Source organism: Fistularia commersonii, chromosome 23 (genome assembly GCF_037954325.1).
Source record: "Fistularia commersonii isolate RoL2024-O1a breed Wild chromosome 23, RoL_Fcom_v1.0, whole genome shotgun sequence".
Lineage (NCBI taxonomy): Eukaryota > Metazoa > Chordata > Actinopteri > Syngnathiformes > Fistulariidae > Fistularia > Fistularia commersonii.
Window position 1 is genome coordinate 5,417,995 of NC_141306.1, and position 22,912 is coordinate 5,440,906.

The 22,912-nt window shown below is 43.1% G+C and overlaps 2 protein-coding genes across 2 annotated transcripts; both read left to right on the forward strand.

Moving 5' to 3' along the window:
• Positions 1-436: 436 nt before the first annotated feature.
• Positions 437-11,840, forward strand: scaf1 (SR-related CTD-associated factor 1). Its single transcript, XM_086170613.1, has 6 exons — positions 437-605; positions 2,036-5,654; positions 6,533-6,615; positions 7,974-8,282; positions 8,421-8,549; positions 9,303-11,840. Exons 2-6 carry the CDS (start codon positions 2,102-2,104, stop codon positions 9,453-9,455), a joined length of 4,227 nt encoding a protein of 1,408 aa, XP_086026739.1. The 5' UTR covers positions 437-605; positions 2,036-2,101; the 3' UTR covers positions 9,456-11,840.
• Positions 11,841-14,052: 2,212 nt separating this feature from the next.
• On the forward strand, positions 14,053-22,751 carry snrnp70 (small nuclear ribonucleoprotein 70 (U1)). Its single transcript, XM_086170755.1, has 10 exons — positions 14,053-14,234; positions 14,588-14,741; positions 14,837-14,899; positions 15,257-15,311; positions 15,410-15,474; positions 15,576-15,638; positions 16,187-16,268; positions 21,128-21,229; positions 21,430-21,529; positions 21,634-22,751. Exons 2-10 carry the CDS (start codon positions 14,595-14,597, stop codon positions 22,358-22,360), a joined length of 1,404 nt encoding a protein of 467 aa, XP_086026881.1. The 5' UTR covers positions 14,053-14,234; positions 14,588-14,594; the 3' UTR covers positions 22,361-22,751.
• Positions 22,752-22,912: the final 161 nt, after the last annotated feature.

Genomic DNA, 22,912 nt, shown 5'->3' on the forward strand with positions numbered 1-22,912 from the left:
ATGGCCTCCAATTTGCATTCAGCAATGTTCGTTTTCAGCACTGAATGGGAAACAAAACATCCTTCTCAATGTAGCAGAATCAGTTTCATTGTTTAACATCCTCGCTGCCCACGGTACATCCTGGCTGGCTCTTCTGTCCAAGTTGCAGCGATGGAGCCTGGAGCAAACAGGAACAGCGGTATCCACATCCAGATGTTCACCTTCCTCAGGAAAGCCTTGATGCAACTGTTGACTCGCAGACATGCACTCGCCAACGCATGTTTTTGAATACATACAGCTGGACAGATACCACGCCGCCTGTCGATGTTGTTAAGAGTACTTTTGAAATTAGTGATGTTTATGATAATGCGATTCCAGTGCGGAAAGTTGATTTGAAAAATATATATAGAAAAAAAAACTATGCTTCCCGTCATCCTTTGCCGTTCGGCTTGAGGAAAAGGAAAATGGCGGCGATTGTTGGAATGGGGCTTCTGTTGCGCTTTTAAAACGGCCAAAAAAAAAGCTTTTGATACTGTATTTTAACCTGAGGTCTGATGTCTTAAATGCGACTCCAGTAAACGCACGTCGGGCGCTCGGACTTGAAACTGCGCTGAACCGGACCGAAGGTAGGACAAGCAAACAGCTCCCCTGGCTACATTTAGCCAGCTAATTAGCCCGCTAGCTAGCTACCTTGTGCCGGAACATCATTGCAGCAGGAATCTCTCCAAAACCAGTCATTTCTGCGGACTGACAGCACCGGGCCATGAATAATCCACTACTGCACATCCACGGAGGGTCCTTTTGGTGCTATCTCTAAATAGATTCAGTTAACTCTACGACTATTATTCCAAAGTATCAATAACATGTAAACAAAAGGCTTTTAAATGATTTCCATCGAATGCGAATGTGATCACTCGGAGGTAACGTGATATTATAAAGTCATCTAAATGAGCATGTGAAGCAAAAGACTGGAAAATTAAAGAAAATAGCATGGTATACCTGTAATGTCACAACTGATGCGGTCGCCCACCACTAAGGTGAAAATCTGGTGTCATCTCAACGTATAGTTTACCAATGACTTATTTTTAAAATTATTCGATCCATGCAACCATTCTGAACTTTCAATTGACTTGTAGCGATAAATAGATTTTTAACCCCATCAATTAGATGCATGCCCACTCACTAAAATCTTATAAGAAAAAATGAATTTCACATATCCCAACAGAAATATAATTGCTGTCATGTTTGGGTGTTAAGCGTACAAATGGTGACTTGGAATCACAGGTAGGATGACAAGGAAAAGCAAAAGCAGTCATGCCAGTGCAAATCCAATTGCTGGATTTGTTGTCCAAACACTGATGGAGCATGATTTATCATCACACCTCTGCCCTAAGAGATAAAGACAGGACACGGTCAGCAGCAGAGTAAAAAAAAACCCTTTGTTCCTTATTAACATGTTGGTAGAAATTCAGCTGATTCATGTCTGCTGCTTTCTACCGACTGACCAGGATGAAGAAGCTGAAACCATCAGAACACAAAAGGGGGCAGCAGATCTCTGTCCAGCTTTACTGAGATGTTACTTCTAAGCCTGCAGTGAAAAGTAAAAGTGGTTGAAAAAAAATCATCTAAAAGTGACTAAAACGTTTTTGGCCCTACAGTTCCCTTTTCAGCATTATGTTTTTGAATTTAGTAGCCATGATGAGAGAAATGATTTCAAAACTCATCAGAAATTGTAAATGAAACCTCATGATGAAACCTTTAAATTTCTCCACAAATACCATGATTTTATTGAACTGATAGCTTTGTGACATCAGTCATACCTGGCTGTGAGTTTTGTGTGTCGTAACACATTTGTTTTTACGTTCAAAGATATCCAACAAGGTGTCAATTCTATCAACAATTTTTCTTTTTAGAATATAGTTTAGTAGGACTACATGAGCCTGAAATAGATCATTGTCTTTGAAATTATTGCATCATGGAGTCATTTTGTCTTGGTCGTCACAACATCTTCTGTCAGTCTTCTATTCTGAGTTAATTCCACTGTCCTCTCTTCTAGGATCAATCTCTGGAATCCATAATTCAAGTGAGGCTTTGAATCGCCAGAGCTCACCGTCTGAGCTGCATGTCCAGCCGTCCCTGGCCCATGGACTTGACACCAGCGTCAGCCTTCAAAAGGAGGCCCGTTGCCTCCTCTTCACCTAGTGGTGTGAGAAAGATCGCGAGGAGCCCTCCGCCGCCCTCACCTTCCCTATCGCAGTCATCTCCCTCATCGGATCCTTCTTCGCCTTTGTCCACTTCTTCTTCTGTCTGCGCTAGCTCATCGGTTCGTCAGAACAATGTTAAAGGTCAGACTCGGGTCACTGAGGTTGCCAGGGTGTCCTCCACTTCATTATCTGGGGGTACATCCAACGCCAACTCTGCAAATTCCTTCTTGCATATGTCAGTGAAATCAGGCGTTGACTGCGAGGAGGGTATGAAGAAAGAGATTTATGATCCTTTCCATCCAACTGACGGGGACAAGGGAGGAAGGATGACCGACGAGGAAGGAGAAAAGTATGACCCCTTCGAACCCACTGGCTCCCCCGCATCGGATGACGAGGAGGATGAGGATGACGACGATGGGATGGGCAGAATAGGAAGAGAGAAGGAAACTCAGGGAGATTCTGAGAGAGAAAATTCTGAGGAGAAAGAAGAAGAGCCTCCAGATTCAACTGACACCCTCACAGATCCACCGAGCCCTTCTGTGGCTCCTCAACTTCCTCTCAGGAGGAGAGTTGACTGTAGCTCCAACAAAATTCGAGAGCGAAGGGACAGTACTGACTCCAACCGCTCTGAGATTGAGGAGGGAGAAATAGTTGCCATTGCCGACAGAGACGGAGTCAAGAGACCAACTGTTGAAAACCTGTCTCCCCCCATCTCCTTCTTTGATCCAAAGCCAGAACGCATTCTCCGCGTACTAGATGGAGACGGCTTCGTGTCGGTGTGTGCCGAGGGCAACTGGGAAGTGGAGAGAGAGCCCGAAGATGAGCCTGAGGTCGGAGTGGAGGATCTGAGAAGGAAGCTGGTCAGCAGGCGGAAGGAAAGATACCTCTCCTTTCCTGCTTCCTCCCCCCTCTCAGCTCACCCACCACCTCCCCCGTCTCATCCTGCCGCATCCTCACCACCGTCTCCCCCTCTTGTAGCTCCCGAAGAGCAAGGCAGCAAGAGCCGCAAATCCTCGAAGGGTTCTAAGGACAGGGACAGACGGAAAAGCAAGGACAGGAAAGCAAGAGAGAAGGAGGAGAGAAGGAAGAAGAGAAGGAAGGACAAAGAAGGTGGCCGTGAGAGGAGCAAAGAAAACGAGCAAGGGCGCAAAAGCAGCAAGGAGAGTAAAGGCAGAAGGAGCAGCAGGAGTAGTAGTCAGAAGAGAAAGAAAAGACGGCACAGCAGCCCAGAAGCCGCACACCCCCACAACTCGTCCAGGAGGAGAGGCCCAACCAGAAGCTCACTCTCAAGCCCATCTGAGGAACGACAACGAGAGAGGGAAAGAGAGCGAGACCGGGATAGAGGTAGAGATAGAGGGATAGAGAGGGAGAAGGACAGAGATCGAGATAGAGATCGCGAACGAGACAGAGACAGGGAGAGGGAGAGGGAAAGGCAAAAGGACAGAGGAAAAGAGCAAGACAGACATAGAGATAGAGACCACGTCAGTAGCCATAGAAGAGATGAAAAAGATCGAGGTTCGAGTTCTAGAAAAGATGAAAGAGAAAGGAAGGGAAGGCAACGTTCAAGCAGCAAAGAGCTGGTGGTGTCAAAGAGGTCCAGAAGAAGCAGAGAGAAAAGAGAGGGGGACAGAGACAGGCAGCACGACAGGGACCTTCGCCGCGACGGCCGTCCAGTTGTCCCGCCGTCCATTCAAGACCTCAATGGTTCTGACCTATTTGCCATCAAGCGAACCATCACAGTCACCACCACCACGACCACCACCACGGTACCGGGCTCTCCGAGACTCACCCAAGCCTCGCCGTGTCGCCCTAAGCAAGATCCCGACAAGCCGCACAAAAGAAAGAAGAAAAGAAAATGGCATGCGGCCGGGGAGGAGGAGGACCGAAGGAGCTGCCACAGTCGGTCACCATCGGTGTCGCCGCAGAGGTACCACAACTATGAGTCGGATCACTATTCTGATAAATTGGAAATAGACATGTTGTCTTTGGACGGTGAAGCTTTGGACTCAGATTACCCGTCGCTGGAGGATACGCCTCCCCCAGCCCTGCCCCCAGAACCACCTGTCCCTAGCCCCAAACCTAAAACCACCCCTAAGACTGGAAGACACCGCCCAAAAAAGAAAGTTCGCACGGTGAAAAAAATGGGCCAGTCGTCGTCGTCCTCCTCATCATCGAATAGAACCAAAAGCAAATGTCTTTCCTCGCTGTCAGTCTCCTCGGATCCTGCCCCCGTCCCACCTGCACCCCCCTCAGTGAAGAGAACCAGGAAGATTGAAAAAGACAAAGAGTGGGACAAGGGCAACCGAAAAGATTTGAGTCGCTCTGGCAAAACTAAAAAAGAGAGCAGCAGCAGCCGGAAAGGTAAACTCCAGTCCAAAGTTTCTGTGTTGGTGCGTGAGGGTGTGAGTAGCACTACCGGAGCCTCGGTCGGCTCTGGGAAGCTGGGTATGGACCTCCTGGGACCAGGGGGTGCAGGAGGCAGTGCGGGGAGTGGCGTGGTGGGCGGCTCAATTGCAGTAGTCTTCTGCAGGGACAATGAAAGCAGGTCGCCGTTCCTCAAACCTTGCTCTGAGCCGCTGTCTGTGGGAGCCCGGAGCAAGGAGCTGGCCAGTATGAGCAAACGAAACAGCTTGGGTGCACCGGCATGCTCCTTGACCAGTCCTGCCGGACTGAAATCCAAGAAGACGAAACCCGGCTCCATCACGTCCACGTCTTCTTCCGCTTCCTCCCCCTCATCATCTTTGGCCACCAAGCGCCGCCGCCGCCTCGTAAAGAAAAATCGTGAGAAAGGCGGAGCCGCGGGGCTGACCGCTGTCGATGGTACCAAAACAACTGCCGCACCTGAAGCCTGGGTTGGAGCGTCCCTGGAGGGTCTGTCAACAGGTGGAGATGGAAGCAAATCTGTCAGTCCTCACACTGGCCAGGCTGGCCCTGCACCTTCCTCTTCCTCTTCATCTTCCTCCTCTTCCTCATCGTTTACCAGTGTGCTTCCACCCTCCTCCTCGCCACCGCACACACCCCCGCCGTCAATGGTTCCCATGCGGGACACAAGGGAGTCCTCCCCAGACTCACAGACTGTGGACAGTAGCTGCAAGACTCCCGAGCCATCGTTCCTGGCGGAAGACTGTCCCACACAGACCAGCCCCACGATACCCCCGCCGAGTCCGTCCAGTCTGTCCCTCCCCCAGGGAGCTGGCCACAACATCGCCTTGACCAGCCCCACTGCCAAACCCCCTCCTCCGGATGATGCCCCTAAATCTCTGGCCTCACCCCCATGCTCGTCCTCCTCGGTTGGGTGCGGACTTACTTCGCTCTCCCTGCCTCTTTCCTCATCGGACCCCTCCTCCTCTTCGGTGTCCTCTTCATCTGCCAGCAAGCTACCTCCTCCTCCCCCTCCTCCTCCAACGGCACCTGCTCTCCCCTGGAGTCTGCAGACAGGAGTAGACTGTACAACTGGAGGAGTCCTAGCATGTAAGTTTCCACTGCGGAAGTTCAACATGTTGAAAAAATGCCTTCACCTCATAATTCCCAGAGGTTCCTATGTAATGTGAACAAAAATTGTTTTTACCGTATTTTTTTTAAACAAACAACAAATCATTTTCACAGTTTCTAAATGTGAAGAACCTCCACATGGAGGGTGTTGCTCTTCTCTGCCGCATTTTCTGCTGATGCATCTCCAACTTACATCTATCTCTCCCAGCTCCTAGTAGATTGTTACTTGGAGGTCACAGAGCTGTCTGTATTCAGGAGGCCGATTGGCAGAGAAATTTCACAAATATTTACAATAGTTACACATGTTTGAGTTATAATTTCTTGCGGTGGCATCTTGTTTTGTTAGACTAAATTGCGGTGTGTTTATTCTTGTGGCATATAGTTTGATGTGTCACCCATCAAAAGATAGTTTTACATGAATTCATACCTAATGGAAAATTGAGACAGTCTTACCTCTGTAAACCACCAAGCTCTACTGTGAAGAAGTCCATATGACCAGCATGTTGCTGTTGGTCAAGTTAAAATGAACTGTCTTGTTGCTCATAGAAAGATAAAATATAGAAAAAGAGAGACTCTAGAACTGGGGTTCTCAAAGCAGGGATCCTATTGGTTTGATAGAAATTATCAGTAATTGAAAATGTATGTGCCAAAGACACAGTTAATATGTTTTTCTTGTCTGGATTGTCTGAATTTCCAAACCGTAGTTAAAAAACTTAGATTAGGTGTACATAAGAAACAGAGACTTTTCCCCCTAGCCCCTTTGCATTCTATGTGCAAAGTATATACTGTATTGCTTTTCCGTTGCACAACTCTATCCTGCCACTTTCAGTAATGGCCTCTATCCCTCTCCCTCGCAGTAACTGCTCTGCTCTTCAAAATGGAGGAGGCAAATATTGCCAGCAGAGCGAAAGCACAAGAGTTCATCCAGGCAACCAGTCAGGTGAGTCTGAGGCTCTTTCTGTCTGTTACAGCTGTCTGTCTCCTCAGGCCACCACGAGAGACGGTTCCTTTTTTGACAGGTTTTATTTGTTAGAGAACCTGAAAGGGGCCCTTGCTGGTTTCATTATCATTGTCCGGACATAACAGCATCTGAATTTTTCCAGATTTGTATTGTTTTAATAAGTACTGTATATACATAAACCCATATGCCCTGTTTTGTTAAAAGAGTCTTTTCTGATGGTTTGCATTGTTGTTGTTTGTTTTGTTTGGGTTTTTTTTTTGTATTTTTACTTTGGAGTTTTTTCTATTTATACAGGAAAAAAACATTTAAAATATACCAGAACAGCTGAGATGTTTACTTAGTTGCAACGTGATAGTGTCTGGCACCTATAATTATACAAACACAAATACAAATCATCACAGTATCAGTAAATAAACCCATTACCCAGTACAGCAATTCCTTAACCTTTACATGACTGTCAAACTCAGGTTGCCTTGTTTTTTCTTGACGGAATTCTCAAATTCTTCAGCACTCCATTCTTAAAACTGCTGCTAATTCTTGACATCAGTGTTGACTGCAAATTACATTAGATACAAAAGGATGTTGTTCTCTAGTGGTTGGTTGGAGAACCTGAGAGGCCGGACAGCATCTTATTTTACAGCTGACCCCAGGTAGATGTGGGCAAACCATGCAGCACTACAACAGTACAGGAAGGAGTCACACAGACACCTGCCCGCTATTTTCTCAGAAGGCTCCAGTGTTGTGACCCTGTCGACCAGCTACTTCACCATGTAGCCCAGTAGCACCACTGCTTTGGATCGCAAACTCCTGCAGCAAGCGGTGGAGGCTGCAGAGAAGATTGCTGTCCTCTCTGCATAGCATCTACCATTGTAAATCCACAGAAGACTTGCCTCCAATCTTTAAGAACCACGCCCACCCCCAGCACAGACCGCTGACACTTCTAGCCTCAGGCTGGAGATACAGAATTATGAAATGTAGAACCTCGAGACTGAAGAACTCTGTATTCCACTGCCATGAGACTCCTAAACAGCTGACAGGAGTTTGCATTCATGTACGACTATTTGCTTTTCAATTTGTCCTTTTTCCATTTGCACCCTTTTCTCTGTGCATGACTGTTAACCTTACAGTTTACACACTCCCATGGCACTTTTAGTTAGCGTGTCTCATTTTCCCTTTTCACATCCTTTGCCGACCTTGGCACGAAACAATTTAATTAATTGACGATTACGTTAGTCAGAGGTCTGAGATGTCACCGTCCGAGTTTTGCGGTTACTTTCCCAGTGTAAACTAGCAAGGTCTAATATCCTAATTTACTTTGTTTTCTGTCTTGAAAACAGATCCTGTCCCAGGCTAATCAGACCCAATCCCAGCAGCACGCAGCTCCCACCTCGGCTTCATCAACGTCCTCCTCCTCGCAGATCCCCCCGCCCCCCTCTCTGCCTCCACCTACTGGACTGAGTCCAGCACAATTCATCCTCCAGAGCTCCCGACCACTAGTTGGTTGCACCAAAACACCACCCTCTCACCTGCACTCCTCCATGGGCGGGGGATGTGCACAGACTCCTCCTCCTATTGTAGGGCTGTCTGGAGTGACTGCGAGCTCTGTGGAGACTGGATGGGATACTGAAGGCAAAGACCCCGATAAGGTAAAATTCATGAAGAGATACCTCATGAAATACACACAACTTCTCTCGCTGGGTTTATATATATATACATATATATATATATATATATATATATATATATATCACTTATTAAACATATCTCTTCACTGATTTGCCTAGTATCTGAAAAAGCTGCACACCCAGGAACGAGCAGTGGAGGAGGTGAAGCTTGCTATCAAACCCTACTATCAGCGCAAAGACATCAACAAGGATGAATACAAAGATATCCTCAGGAAAGCTGTGCATAAGGTCAGTCTCATCACACAGAAGTATAAACAATGGAGCACTGGAAATATATTGTGTTTGTTTATGAAAGACTTAGGCAGTAGATAAATCTTCCAACAAGGTTCACTTGTGAATCACAAAGTAGTAGTTCAGAATTAAATGACTTCTGTGATTAACAACTGAAGTCAAACTGAGATTTTTTATTTCGTCCGTGTAATATCAACCTGTGAGATGGATATATGGACTGTAATCATTGTGTTTCACGTCAAGTTGAAAAAAGAAGATCTCACTAGATACTTCCCGCCAAAGACCCATTGAGGTCTTGTGGCAAATTCAACCTCAAATGAAAGAATGAAATCATTCTCAAAAAGCATACATGAAAGAGCCAAAAAACAAAAAACGTTGTTTCTGTTGACATTTAAAAAATTGAACATTATGTAAAGCTCCGTATTTTTTCACTATGCATGTGGTTAGATATGTTAGAATATCCTGTGTATAATGGTCCTATAGAAGGTCCAGAGTGCTGACAGAGTTACTGCAGTACCTCAGGTCGACAATTTGCTTTACCCAGTGACATAAGACTTGACCTCTGATTGTATCCCTCACTCACATTCAAATGATAAATGTTAATTTTTATGTGGAAGTAATACTACATCCACTTTCTTCAAATAGATATATTTCACCATTTAGGTCCAGTTAGTTTAGCCTCACTGCATTTGAAGGAATACCTCCACCTTAATTATATTTAATCTGTGTCACGCCATGTCACTGTCTCAGATCTGCCACAGCCGCACCGGGGAGATCAACCCTGTCAAAGTCAGCAACCTCGTAAAGCTGTATGTCCAGCGCTACAAATACTTCCGGAAACATGGACGCAAAATGGATGAGGAGGAGAGGGACGACAGGGAGCAGGGAGCACTGCACTCTTAAGCCTGATAGGAGTGTACACTGTCTGTTTATGATGCATCTATGATTTATTTTGGCTTGTTTTGTTTTTTTTTATCGTTGTCATAGCCTTTCTTTTCTGTGTTTTTATGTTGATTTCTGAATGATTTTAACTCTAAATACGTCACACATAGACGATGTGTCATGTATAGAAGATTCAAGCAGTGGATGTTATAAACACTTGTATGATCAATATACTCCAGTGCAACAAATCCCTCTGTGAGGCTCAGTATACACCAGTCAGCCATAACATTATGACCACTGAGGGGTTAAATGAATGGCAATGATTTTATTCTTACAGTGGTACTTGTCAGAGGTCAGGATATACGAGGCAGTGAGTGAACATTTTGTACTGTTTATGTTGGAAGTGGAACAAACAACCCATCCTAAGGACCTGAGTGACTGATTATGTTGGAAGTAGGACAAACAACTCAACATAAGGATGTGAGTGACTAAGAAGGGCCAAAGTGAGATGCCAGACAACTTTGGTGAAGCGTCTCCAAAACTGCAGCTTTTGTGGGGCGTTCCCAAAACTGTAATGGTCAGGACTTATTAATGCAAGGAAGAAAAGGCTGGTGAACCAAGGACTGGATTAGCAGTGGACAAGGCTCAGTAAACTGCACGGGGAGCAAAGGCTGGGCCTTGTGTTCTGATCAGAGGAGCTATCTTAGCTCAGATTTCCAGAATGGTTGATGCTGGTCATGATGTAAAGATGTCAGAGCACACAGTGCATCAATATAATGTTAAGAATGGAGCTACATAGCATATTGACTCCTGTTCCCCATCAAAACTGGACCCTGAAGAAATGGAAGAATGGCCTGGTCTAAACAGTGTATTTTCATTTATATCATGTCTTTGGCCAGATGTGTGTTTGTTGCTTAACCTTGAAAAGATGCGGCAAAAGAAGGAGGTGTAAAGCTTTGGCCAATGCTTCTGTGGAGTGTGTTGGACAAATAAGACATCCACAGAGAAAGTATCTGCTGCTTATGCCTCTGTGACTGATACTACAGCATACCTACAGCATATCTTCAGCGGTCTAGTCAAACCCGTGCCTTGACAGGATGTCTTTTTTATAGGCAATAGGGGGACCTACACAATATTAGGCAGGGGGGGTCATAATGTTTTGGCAGAAATGTATTAGCTCATGTTGACTGTGTCTGTTAGAAGCTTCACAGTGTTTGTACAACTAGCAGGGCTATTTTTTTTTTCTCAAAAGCATTGGATTAGGTGTTCATGTTATCTCGTTTGTCTCATGTATGGTATATCCAAATCCAAGCGGAGGGGAGATGTTATGCCCAGCGGCATACATGAAACTGTTATTCAGACTGGAAGGACACTCCATGGCATTTCCCCTCCTCTTTGCTGTCTTGCAGACATTACGCAAGCTATAGTTGCCAGTGGGTTGGACAGCTGATGAATCAAATACAGTACAAAGTCCCAACTGCTGGATTCTGCAGTCTGTGTTTTGTGTGCATGGTTACGGTTGAGAATGTTGCTAAATTTCTTTATAAGATGACTTGACTAACAAAAGTATAAATGTTGCTCGAAAACAATGCACAATAGAATGAGCCTATTTATTGTCTCCATTAGGGACAGGCACTATCAGTACCCATATCACGTTACATCTGTTGGATACATTTATACTGAAAATTGTAATTCATAATTTTACTGTCTACAATCAGACAGTGGATCAGTCTCTGATAGATCTGTTTTTTCTGTTGAAAAGCTGTTAATAGTTTTGTTTTTTATCATTTGCAAACTGTTCTCTATAGCCAATTCACTTTTTCTAGGATGATGTAAAGATATAATGAGTAATTTAGTAAAACTTTGTATGCAAAAAAAATAAGCAAAATAGCGCCACAACATTAAAATAAATGAAAAGATAATAAACTCCTTGATAATTAGCATGAAATATCCTGAAAGGTGGTTAATACCATACTGAAATCAGCAGAAATTTGCCCTAAGAGAGTTAAGTATTTGAAAAACACTTTCAAAATATTTTAAAACATATCCATTGGTCAGTAATGTTGTGGCAGATGTCATTAATCAGCTGCAGAATTCAATTTTGTCATCACAATGGGGACATTGCTTCGGCTCGCCCAGCCCTTATACAGAATTACAAGGTTAAGCCGTCCATGCTGTAAAATATCAAGAAGGAACTTAACATTTTATTGATGATTGACGTTCACAATGAGCTGCTGCTGGAGTACCCAAAAATCAGGTCCTAAAAATGGACAATAGATGAGCTTAGTCAGGATTGCTTTATTTGCCAAGTGATTTTACAACCTCAAGGAATTTGCTTTGATTAACGGTGCAAAATAGACAACATGTAACAGGCATTAAATAAAGTGAAAAATAATGTGGAATCAAGGCAATTGTGGTTGGTTGTGCAAAATGGCAACTTGTCCAAAGTAGTGCAATAGAGGGTAGGGACAGTTTCAATGGGAGACTGGGGCATTATTGCAAAGGCAGGCTGCCAATGGGAAGAAACTGTTTTTGTGGGGGGTAGTTTTGATCCTGATTGACTGCAACCTCCTGACAGGAGTGGTTTGTATAGTTATTCTAAATAAGTAACGGCTAGATTAAAGATTTTTTTTCAAATTTCATGAGATGATCTTGCAGTAATGTGAAAGGATGCTGAAAATTCCTCTTTGAATTAACACGGGATGTTTTTTGTTCTTACTCTTTATCCCTGACACTTAAAGCTCCTGCTTTAACAGTGCATTAGACCAAGAAATATCTGTCCAAGGCAACAGGAGAGTGGAAGGTTAGGAACAAAAAGGGGATGTAGGGATCTGCACAATAAAAGGGGAAGGTCTGACATCTGTGAGTGCATGTATGTCACAAAGTAGAAGCAGAACATCTATGATGTCACTGACATACACTACTAATAAAACAAAAGGCTTAAGCTAGGGGCTTCAACTTTTTAATGTTTTCCATATAGGATGTGCTGAGTTAAAGTATTTTTGTCAACGAAACAGCGTTTAGAGTAGAATATACAATTATACCTTTAAAACTTAGTAAAAAAAAAAAAACAATTTTCGACCATAAGACTTTGAAAAGTTAGAGCAGAAACCTGCATGTGTTGCAGCTGAAGAATGCCTTTTATTTATTGATTCCATTGGATCACAGGTATCATCCAATGGAAAAGGCCATAGGAATCTTGTTTTTGAAGCTATGACTGAATAATGATGGCCTCTAGCTGTGTCACCTGCTTTCCATGGGGGTTTGCCTGACACTGATGTAAGCAACAAGTGCAAAAGAAACTGCTCCAAAGCTGCTTTTGCTCATTGGTTGGGACACAGGTGAGTAAAATTATCAGACACCACAGGCACATTAAGGGACTTATCGTAACAGACATCGGCTCAAAAAAAAATCAATGCAAAGTAATAGAAGAAGTCAAGAGTTTGTGACACTATAGCCTCAGGTTCAGGAGACTTACTGAACACACATCAAGGTGATGCAGTGACAACATACTACTTGATGTCCTCCTCCATCTAATGCAGAAGGAACTACTGTTTGTCGTGTCCATGGTGTAATCCTCCTATCAGGGAGACCTTAGGAAACAGAGTTTTTGTCTTGGTTACAGCAGTCATAATACAGTGAAAGAAGGATAGGAGCACCTGTTAAGTTGGTAGGTTTGTCCACATATCTGCAGAGATGTTCAGCAACGAGAGGTTCTTTTGGACATTCTAATCTAGATGGCCTTCTGTGCCTCACCACCAAGTGAAATGCCTGACTAACTGGGGTTCAAACGCTTCAGTGTCAGCTCACCGAATCGGACATAGCGTCTAGTTGCCCACAGCTAGAATTAGATCTGAAACAAATAGAATTTTACCTTTTTGTTAATTGGTACCTTTATTAACTTATTTAGAAGTTGATTATCCGTTTTAAAGTGAAAAGGGCAGCTATTCAGCCAACAGAGCTTGTGAGGGAAACTAAAAATTGGACAAACTGAGTTCCCCCAACTCACAAGTAAGTTAAATATATATCTATTACATGTGAATAGTCTCAAGTTCACGGGTGAAAGAATGGTGTGAAAGTCTCAAGTCAGCAGCAACACAATGGGGAATAATTGTTCGCTTTGACAATTTTGTGATGATAAGCAGGTTCCTATACTTGAGTTAGATCTTCGATGCAGACCAACAGTCAACTTCCATTTGTAGTCTTATCTATGCGTCCCAGTGCACCATAACATCTGCAAATACTGGTTACAGTGAGCATGCAACTAATGGGGGAAATCTCCAGTTTTTAAAATCAGTACATCATTCATTCGTCCATACACCATAACCACTGGATAATTGAATTATAACCCCGATAGGATTAAACAATATATCCTTTGGCAGTGATCAGGACTTTTGTAAATTGAGCCTCTGACACATCATCCTTACGTATTAATTTATCAGTGCATGTTATCCACTTAGTCATTACTATTATCGATATTACACAAAGTTCAAATATAATCAGTCAGACATCATTTTGCTGGATGGGTAACTTTTTAACACGAAACGGTTTACGTTACGTCAGGTGACACCGTTTTACGGCAAACCGCCATTTTATTTATTGAGAACTCAAGCACCTCCCAGAGCAAGCTTGCATTCGGAGTAATTTGTCTCGACGTGGTTTTCTTGGCCTAAGTGGTCGGCGTTGTGCTCATTTTCCGCCCATTTCGCTAAAAAAAGTGGTCGAATCGACCTGTGTGGTTCGTATGCGTTTCCCTGCGACCCATGATCTAACTTTCGTCAAGACATTGGAGGAGTGAAGGTAAAGATAATATTCTCCGTGTCAGAGTTAGCCTTGTTAGCATGATTGGCTAATGTTACGACTTCGTAGAAATTTTAACGTTCAGTTGTGGATTTTTAGAACGGCTCACCTAGAAGAGATGAAATACCGCAAAATATGCATAATCGGTGTTTAAGTGGTTAATAGTCAATGTCCTCGTTGACCAATTGAGGAAACCTGCTGATACGGGCACATGCTATGGATGTGGTCGAGAACATGTAGCCGATCAAGCTAACCGCCGGTTTTCATTGTTTATTTTTGGTCTCGTTTTGACAAGTCATTTTGTGAGTTAATGCTAAGCGATGTCGATAATTTACTTATTTTTGTTTGTGTAGGTGAAAGATGACGCAGTTTTTACCGCCGAATCTGCTGGCCCTCTTTGCTCCGCGGGATCCGATTCCCTTCCTGCCTCAGTTGGAGAAGTTACCGCATGAGAAACACCACAACCAGCCTTACAGCGGCATCGCGCCGTTCATCAGGCACTTCGAGGTGGGAAGCCAAGCCTCTGCAGCGTTTGTATTCTTCAGTGACACACACCTATTGAACACACTAACCCTTTGCATTTGTGGTGCTTTTGCAATCAGGACCCAAGAGATGCCCCTCCACCAACAAGGGCAGAAACCCGAGAAGAAAGGCTAGAGAGAAAGGTGAGGTGTCAACATTACTTTTGCTAATTTACATTAGTATTAGTTTCCTGTCTACCAGCAGACTTTGTGGTAAAAAGAACACTTGAAGAAACAGTATTCTTAAACTTGGTGTAATCCCTGTAAGACAGCTACCTTATGCTGTAACCGTAAAGCATATTTTGAATTTCTTTAGATTTTTAAAGTATGAATGAAATATTTGAAAATAACTGCAGTAAACTTTGCAACATGATATCAATAGTTTTCAACGTGTGACTTTTTTTTTGCTGTGGATCGTTCAACATTTTAGCGATTTGCTAGTATTTGCTTGATGTTGATAAGCGACCTAAATGAACATAAATGCAATTTATTTCTTTGCAGAGGCGAGAGAAGATTGAGAGGAGGCAGACAGTAGTGGAGACAGAATTGAAGCTTTGTAAGTTACAGTTCTTGATAATTGCTGTTCAAATTAGTTACATTCTACATATTCCTTGTTTTTTTTTTTTTTACTGTATTTCTATTGACCCATGTCAGGGGACCCCCATAATGACCCTAATGCGCAAGGGGATGCCTTCAAGACATTGTTTGTAGCCCGAGTGGTGAGTATGTTAAAGGAATACCAATATTTGTAAGCATTATTACACGAGGTCTGAATTTTAACTTTAATACAACAGTTGATGCTTTTCAAAAATTTCTGTAGAACTATGATACGACAGAGTCCAAACTTCGGCGTGAATTTGAAGTCTATGGCCCCATCAAACGGGTGAGTCTTTGCTGTTGCCCATTTGTCTACTTGTTTCTATTGAACTGAAAACACCAATATGTATTAAACAAAATTTGTCATGATTCAAAGTTGTGATAAATGTGGACTGATCAAGTTTTTTGGAATGCACAAGTCAAATGAATGGTCTCAGTCTCAGAGGTTGTGTTTATGTCCCCCAGGCATGCAAAATGTTTATATTTGATATGCAGGCTGTTACTGCCCACACCAATAATTCCATTTTAAGGCCCATCAGAGTAAAAGGTTTCAAATCACATAGACCAATAATCCTGATTATGAATATTTTTAAAGAGAAGTCATCCTCTTTGGTTCTTAAACTTGTAAAATGTTTTCAGTTTTAAATTTGTCAATGTTAATTTACTGTCCAACTCCATAAGTTCTTCAAAGTCCACACTAAACCTTTCAAAAGGAATGGGAAAAATGGCCAACCCACACACATTTTTCCATATAAATGTATTGTGTTGTAAGCTGGTATATTTGTATAATGACGTGACTCCCTAGAAGCTCATATCTCTGCTTGTTTCTTCCAGATCTACATCGTCTACAACAAGAGGACTGGGAAACCTCGGGGCTATGCATTCATCGAGTATGAGCATGAACGAGATATGCACTGTGAGTTAAAATTCATTGCACTGAGTCAAAGCTGTTCTTTGTCATCATCATGTGTTCGTAGAGGACGATCTCTGAAATATTTGCTGGGGTGTCCTCCAGTCATCCCTTTACCCTTTATACTGTCATTGCTTTTTTTTTCCCCCTAGAAAATTTGATTTTAAATCTTTCTCTACTCTGACTAAATTAGCCACTTTGTTCATTGCTTTTAAGGAATTAGACCTTATAGCAGACCTGTTCTACAAATTGCATGATGAAAACAGTCTGGTGGCTGTGTGGTGTCTGTGTTTGTTGCGTGTCATCAGTTGACTAATGGTTGGTTGAGAAGGGGAAATGCTTCATTCAATGGGGCATCATGGGAACGTGGGCGGACCGAGATGTAGAAGTGTTGTTCTCATCTGTGAACCTGAACATCTTTGCCTGTCAAATGGCACATTGTCTCTTAACTGTTAGGCGTTGTAGCTCTGGAAGAGCAGCTCTCCTGGTTGGACGTCATGGTAAGCACAAGGTTAGACTAGTCATCGAGCATTGAATGGGGAATTTACAGAAATGTCATGGACTGTATGGCAACCCATCTTTTTTATGACTTGAGTGAGTTGAGTTTTTATCGGTGGTCTCCAACTCTGGTCATGGTGAGATTATTTTGACTTAATTTTACTAGTGAGATTTAAATTTGGTTATAATGCCACAGTAATTAGTGCCAACTTCTTGTCAGGTGATAGGGAACTGAATAGTGTCATTCAAGGCTGGTGTTATACTCCTGAAACAAACAGAAGCTGCAAGAGTAATGAATATTTTCATGTTATTTATTTTTGTGCTTACAGATTTAAAAAGATGCCAGTATTTAGAATATACAGCATTCCACAAGTTGTCATCATTACAGTGGTAATCTCCCATTGCGCTGTCATGCTCTGGTATCAAATTGGCATTGAGCAATGTTTTCCCGTTATGAGTCTGTGGCACAGCATACCTTAATCATAGTTCAGTTTCCGTGCATCTGCCTACACAGAACATTGTTGCCTTTCAAGGTGAGATTGGGGTTTAGAAATAGTTTACTGTTTTCCCTGATACTGTCAGTGGCTAAGAGGGGTGTAAAGATGCACATAAAATCAGTTTATGTAGAAGGGGTGTTGATGTTGTGGTTCAGTATGATTTTATAGTTATTGCTAATTGACAAAATGAAACACAGTTACCTATGGCACACTATCGAGTTACTTCTGGTTGTTTGTTGTTGTTTTTTTTTTTTTTTCTCTAACCACCTCCGTATGTGCAGAAACAGTCTGCTGCTGTGGAGTGGGAGTTTCCAAGGGGGATATTAAACACACTCCTTATTCTCCTGTAAACCCCCGGCAGCTTGTGTGACTTGTCGAGAAAAGCTTATTTAGACTATGTATAGTTTTGAATAACTGCAACACTGGTGAGTTAAATCCTAAAGCACAACACCGCTCTATTTCTGTTTTGTAAAATCATGCAGTTGCAGCTGAAACGGTTGCCTTTACACATCTCATATGCTACAAGTTGTTATGGACATGTAGAACATTTTTGCATGTTGTTACATGGTGAATTTCTTACCCTCAGTTTACAATGAAAGTGATATGCTATGGTAGAGAGTGCTGTCTGTCCTTTTCCTCTAATGACTTAGGCAAAAAACTGTATATCAGATTTATTGGCCGCACTGCTACCGAATGCTGGGTTTCTTGGTACTGTAGTGCTGCGGAAGAGGTTCTCATAAATGTGTGTTCATTTTTTTTTCTCTCATTGAGGTAATGAGTTGAGTTGGATGCCAAGATACTGTCATATGCGGTAGTATGACAATGTCTTTGTTTGTAAAATCCTGCGAAATGTAGTAAATCCAGACTCTTGAGTACTTGCAGACAGTAGTATAACACTAGCTTCACACAGTGACACCGTTCTGGCACATTAGTGGCATTTGCTCGTCACAACCAGAGTTGCTGAATCACAGCTATGTAGTCACAGCAAGGGTGAACTGAGGGGGGATGTGGGGCTAAACAGTATATTAACTGTGTGTTGTTCTCATTGCCACTGCAGCCGCCAATCTGTGATGGCTATTGGCCAGAGCTGGCTGGCAGATGATGATGGTTATGATACATCTACACCCTACTACCACAGCTCAGTATATGGTTGGTATAATGGGTTTGTATGATGGGTAAGATTTCTTTCCACCCTCATCTCCTACATAGGGAAGAAGAGCTACGTTCAATGGGAAAAGCATCTTCGTAGAGCCGCTCCCGCTATTATTCGGCTCCGTGCCTTTGCCTTTACTTGGATCTTAGGCTTTGACCATTGAACGCACCCCTGACCAATAGCGCATTAAGTATTGCCCAATTATTCTGCCATTTCTGTTAAAGCCACCTTGGGTTTCTCAGGGCTCATGTTTTCTTAAAATAGACAATATGGAGCTGAATGGAAGAACAGGTATTCGGACAAATGAGAGAATTCCAAAATTTGCACCAGGCCGCTGTCTGTGCCAGCAATTTCCTTCGAGCCTGTGATAAGTGCTTTGCATATATTCCGATTTTGCAGCAGCGTGTTGCAGTAATATGCACGTACCGTCATCGAAGTAAGGCTTTATTTAAAAAAAAAAGGTGCTATGTTTCAGTGTCAAAACTATACTTTGACACTGAGTTTCTTTTTGACAAAGGTATTTCTTTACACAAGTGAGAAGCTATCTGTGACTTCTTGTTTAAAAGCGATAATTTTGTATCGTCTTGTGTATTTGACTCGGCAAATCCGGATAAATTCCATTGCGCGTTTGAAAGACACCAATTGAATGTGAGTTCTTTGGAAAAAATGTGAGCTTGTGGTGTAAATTAATCCTAGAAGCAAAATCAAGTGATCTGAGCTGGCTTTAATTACTTAAAAAAAAAAAAAAAAAGGCAGATGACTTTGTGGCAACCAAGACCACTCATTATCTTCTCACCACCTATTCAAACTAGGTTACTTAGCCTGTAAGTTATCTTCAAAACAATAGTAAAATAGGACAGCTTGCAGTTACATTTTCTGACATCAGTGGTAAGATTTAGACACCGGATGCCCTTATTTATTTCAGATTGAAGACAGATTGCACTTATGTCGGTGTGAAGAACATCACCTGAGGGAAATTGATCACTCATTAGTGGGTTGCAATAAGGCAACCCCTGTCGGGAAAGTAGCCCTGTTTTTATTTTGGTCTGTTTTTGGTAGGTCTGGTGGGGGTTTGGTAAGGCCCTGTCATTTGGATGGGATGTTGACATCCTTAGTGAGGTGGAGGGGTTGTGGTAAGGACCCTGGTAGAATTGTTGTGACAGTGTATTCTGGTGCTGAGGGGTTGTGGTAAGGCCCTGTGACAGAGCTGGCTGACTTTCATGAGTCTCAAGAGAGGGATCTTAGTAAGAAGTTCCGGACTGATTGCTATAACCAATGGGTTTTGGTAAGGCCCTCCCCTTGGAAAAAGCAGTTGTGGCCCAAGTGATCATCACTACATCAGACCAGTGTAGCAGCCAAGTTGAGCCGCCTGGATCTCACCAAGTTCTTCCATTGTACAAGCTGGATCTAAAGATGTGTGTGTGCGTGCGTGTGCATGCGTGTGTGTGTGTGTGTGACATTGGAATGAGTTGTGGGAGTGATGGCTGTAAATACACCGAATGTTGGTTAATGAAAGTTCATTACTCTTGACTGCTTCCATCATGTTGCTCTTGCTTAAAGAAGATGGTAAGCTGGAAAACAGCGCTAGATCTGTCTTCACAACAGAGGCTGTTGTTGACATAGTATCTTTGAACGTCTTATGCATATACTTTGCTATTCATTTCGGATGCTGGCAAATTATTAGCCATATTGACAAGGGCTTTAACACAAAAAAATCTTAAGTAGGATAAAAATGGGTTGGAAGCAGAAAATGGCATAATTCAACTGAAGATTCACAAGTTTCCCTTGGAACCAATACTGAATTTTACTGAAGCACTGAAAAATTATTCAAACACCACCTTTTAAATTGGCCAAAAAGTAACCAAAAGTTAAAACTTCAAGTAGTTAATCTATTTCACAGTTTTAGGTTTCAAAATGACCTTGCTGAAAATGAGGAGATTATCCCCTTGTAAGCCTTTCATAATCAAAAGACGTTCAGTATGTCACATTGGAAATAAGTTCACAAAATATCTAAAAAAAAAATCTTATTGTAAAAAAAGGAATTAATGGCCGCTTGTAGCGTTTCCATTTGGAAATTGATCCTGATAGAAGCAGACTGCAAGCCTTTCTTCTTTTGTGGAGCCCAAATGTGAATTCAATGTACAGTGAATTCCTAATACAGACAGAGTATCTGGAAAGAATTTCTGAGCCTCAGCCCATCACCAGTTGGGCGAATTTTACTGGTATGATGGAACTGGACAGATGCAATATACTGAAGCATTTACAACATTTATGATTAGTGATGTAATTGTTTTACAGCTACAGAGTCAATGGCCAGTATATTTTAAATGCCCCATTTAATTTTGAAAACTAACTGGTAACTCGTCCTGTAGTTATAGAAGCCACAGAGCATCGGTAATTGGCACTTTTTTGGTACATTGGTCGTTTTTTTGATGACTGACAGTCTCGATCAAAACAACTTAATTGAAGCTTTAACATCTGGTGCAAGAAGTAAAAGTGGGGTATGAAAGGGTATAGAGGTTTTAACATATCGAGAATTCATCGGGTGGATGGAAGTCTACTCCCATTATCCTTGGCCTTTTACCCAGAGAGCAGCCCTCTCGGCCTCACCTGCTCCTGGTCAGTATGCTAATCAACTGTTTGTTTTCTTGGCCACCTTGGCGCAATCATACATCTATATCATTTGTATCTTTCCTCTCCCCGTTGCTATTCTCCAGCCGCCTACAAGCATGCTGATGGAAAGAAGATCGACGGCAGAAGAGTGCTGGTGGATGTGGAACGAGGACGCACGGTCAAAGGATGGCATCCTCGTAGGCTAGGTCAGCAGATATTTTTATGCATGTGACATGCTGTGCAGTTAAAACCATATCAAAACTTCATAATGCAGACCATTGTGACTTTAGGGTGGGAGAGGAAACAGAAGCACCTGATCTCTGTCTAATAGCGTTAGACAGTGAAACAGTAAAGCTTTCAATCCAACAAAGAGGATTTATGAACATTTTTCCACCCATCTGAACAGGTGGAGGACTGGGTGGCACGAGAAGAGGTGGTGCTGATGTAAACATCAAGCACTCTGGTCGTGATGATGCCTCACGGTATGATGACCGCGCTCTTGGAGGGTGAGTACATTCACAAAACACCTGTAATTGAAATGTGTTGTGCACTTTTTTTTTCTTCTTTTTTTTTTAATTTAAAAAAACTCTTGTCTCCCTCTAACTTACAGTGACCGAGATCGTGGTGAGCGGAGGGAGCGCAGCCGGGAACGTGACAGAGACAAGGACAGAGAGCGCCGGAGGTCTCGATCCCGTGAGCGCCGTCGCCGCACCCGTTCTCGGGAGCGAGAAAGGGAAAGGGAGAGACCAGTTGCAGGAGGGGAAGATGTCACGGGTGGTAGCAGGCGTAGAGAGCGGGATCGCGGGGTGGCTCCTGGAGGAGACAGCAGGAGTAGGGAAAGGAGTAGAGATCGAAAGAGAAGGAGCAGGAGCCGAGACCGCAAGAGGGAAAGGGAGCGAGGCAAGGGGCTAGATGGTGAGGAGGTAACCCAAGGCGATGGTGCCCCGGAGGGTGGAGAGCGTGTGCTTGAGGAACCTGAAGGAGAAGCGGGCGAGGGTATCGAGGAGCGTAGGGACAGGGATAGGGACAGGGACCGTAGGCGCAGCCACAGGGACAGAGATAGACGCAGAGGAGATCGGGACCGAGACAGGGAACACAAGAGGGACCGGGGAGACCGGGACAGGGGAGAGCGCAGAGAGGACCGTCACGGTTCCATGCGAGATGACATAGGCCCTCAAGATGAAATTGGTAATGAAGAGGAGGGGCGAGAAGCCCCCAACATGGAGGAGTACAGTCAGGACGGGATGATGATGGACCAGCAGTCGATGCCATCAGCTGATGGCTACGGTTCTAGTGAGAACGGCTACAAGATGGAGGCAACTGAAAATGAGTACTAATGTGGACCCTAACCAGACAGATCCCACTGACCCTTACCCTTTTATTTCATCTAGTTAGCTTGATATTGTTTCTCACTGATATTCACAACTGGTTGGATTTCATGCAAATTGCAGCTTTCCTGCTTTTGCCAAACTCATCCGTTCCACTAGATGTAAACTGATAGTGATTTAAGTTTGGGTTTTTTTAGTGCCTCGTCACGTGGGGTAGGTGCTGGAACCAAAACAAAATTACCTGTGTTCCTTTTATTTCCAGGCTCACTAATCTGTAGATTAATTTTCAATTGGATACATATCCTTTCCAAATATCTTCAGATCAATGTATGTGATGTTGAAGGAAATGTAGTAATGTGATAAGTCTGACTTACGCTGGAATAAAATGTTTTTTAAAGTATTTTTAGTCTGGTCATGTCACTGCTTTGTTTGTCTTGGTTTCTTGTTTCTCCTAGAATCTAGGGATTCCTTTAATTGTCATGAAATCACAGGTGGCTGATTTTGTTAAAGCTTAACCGTCTTAGCGATCATGAAGATCGATCAAGAAAAAAAATAGTCCAC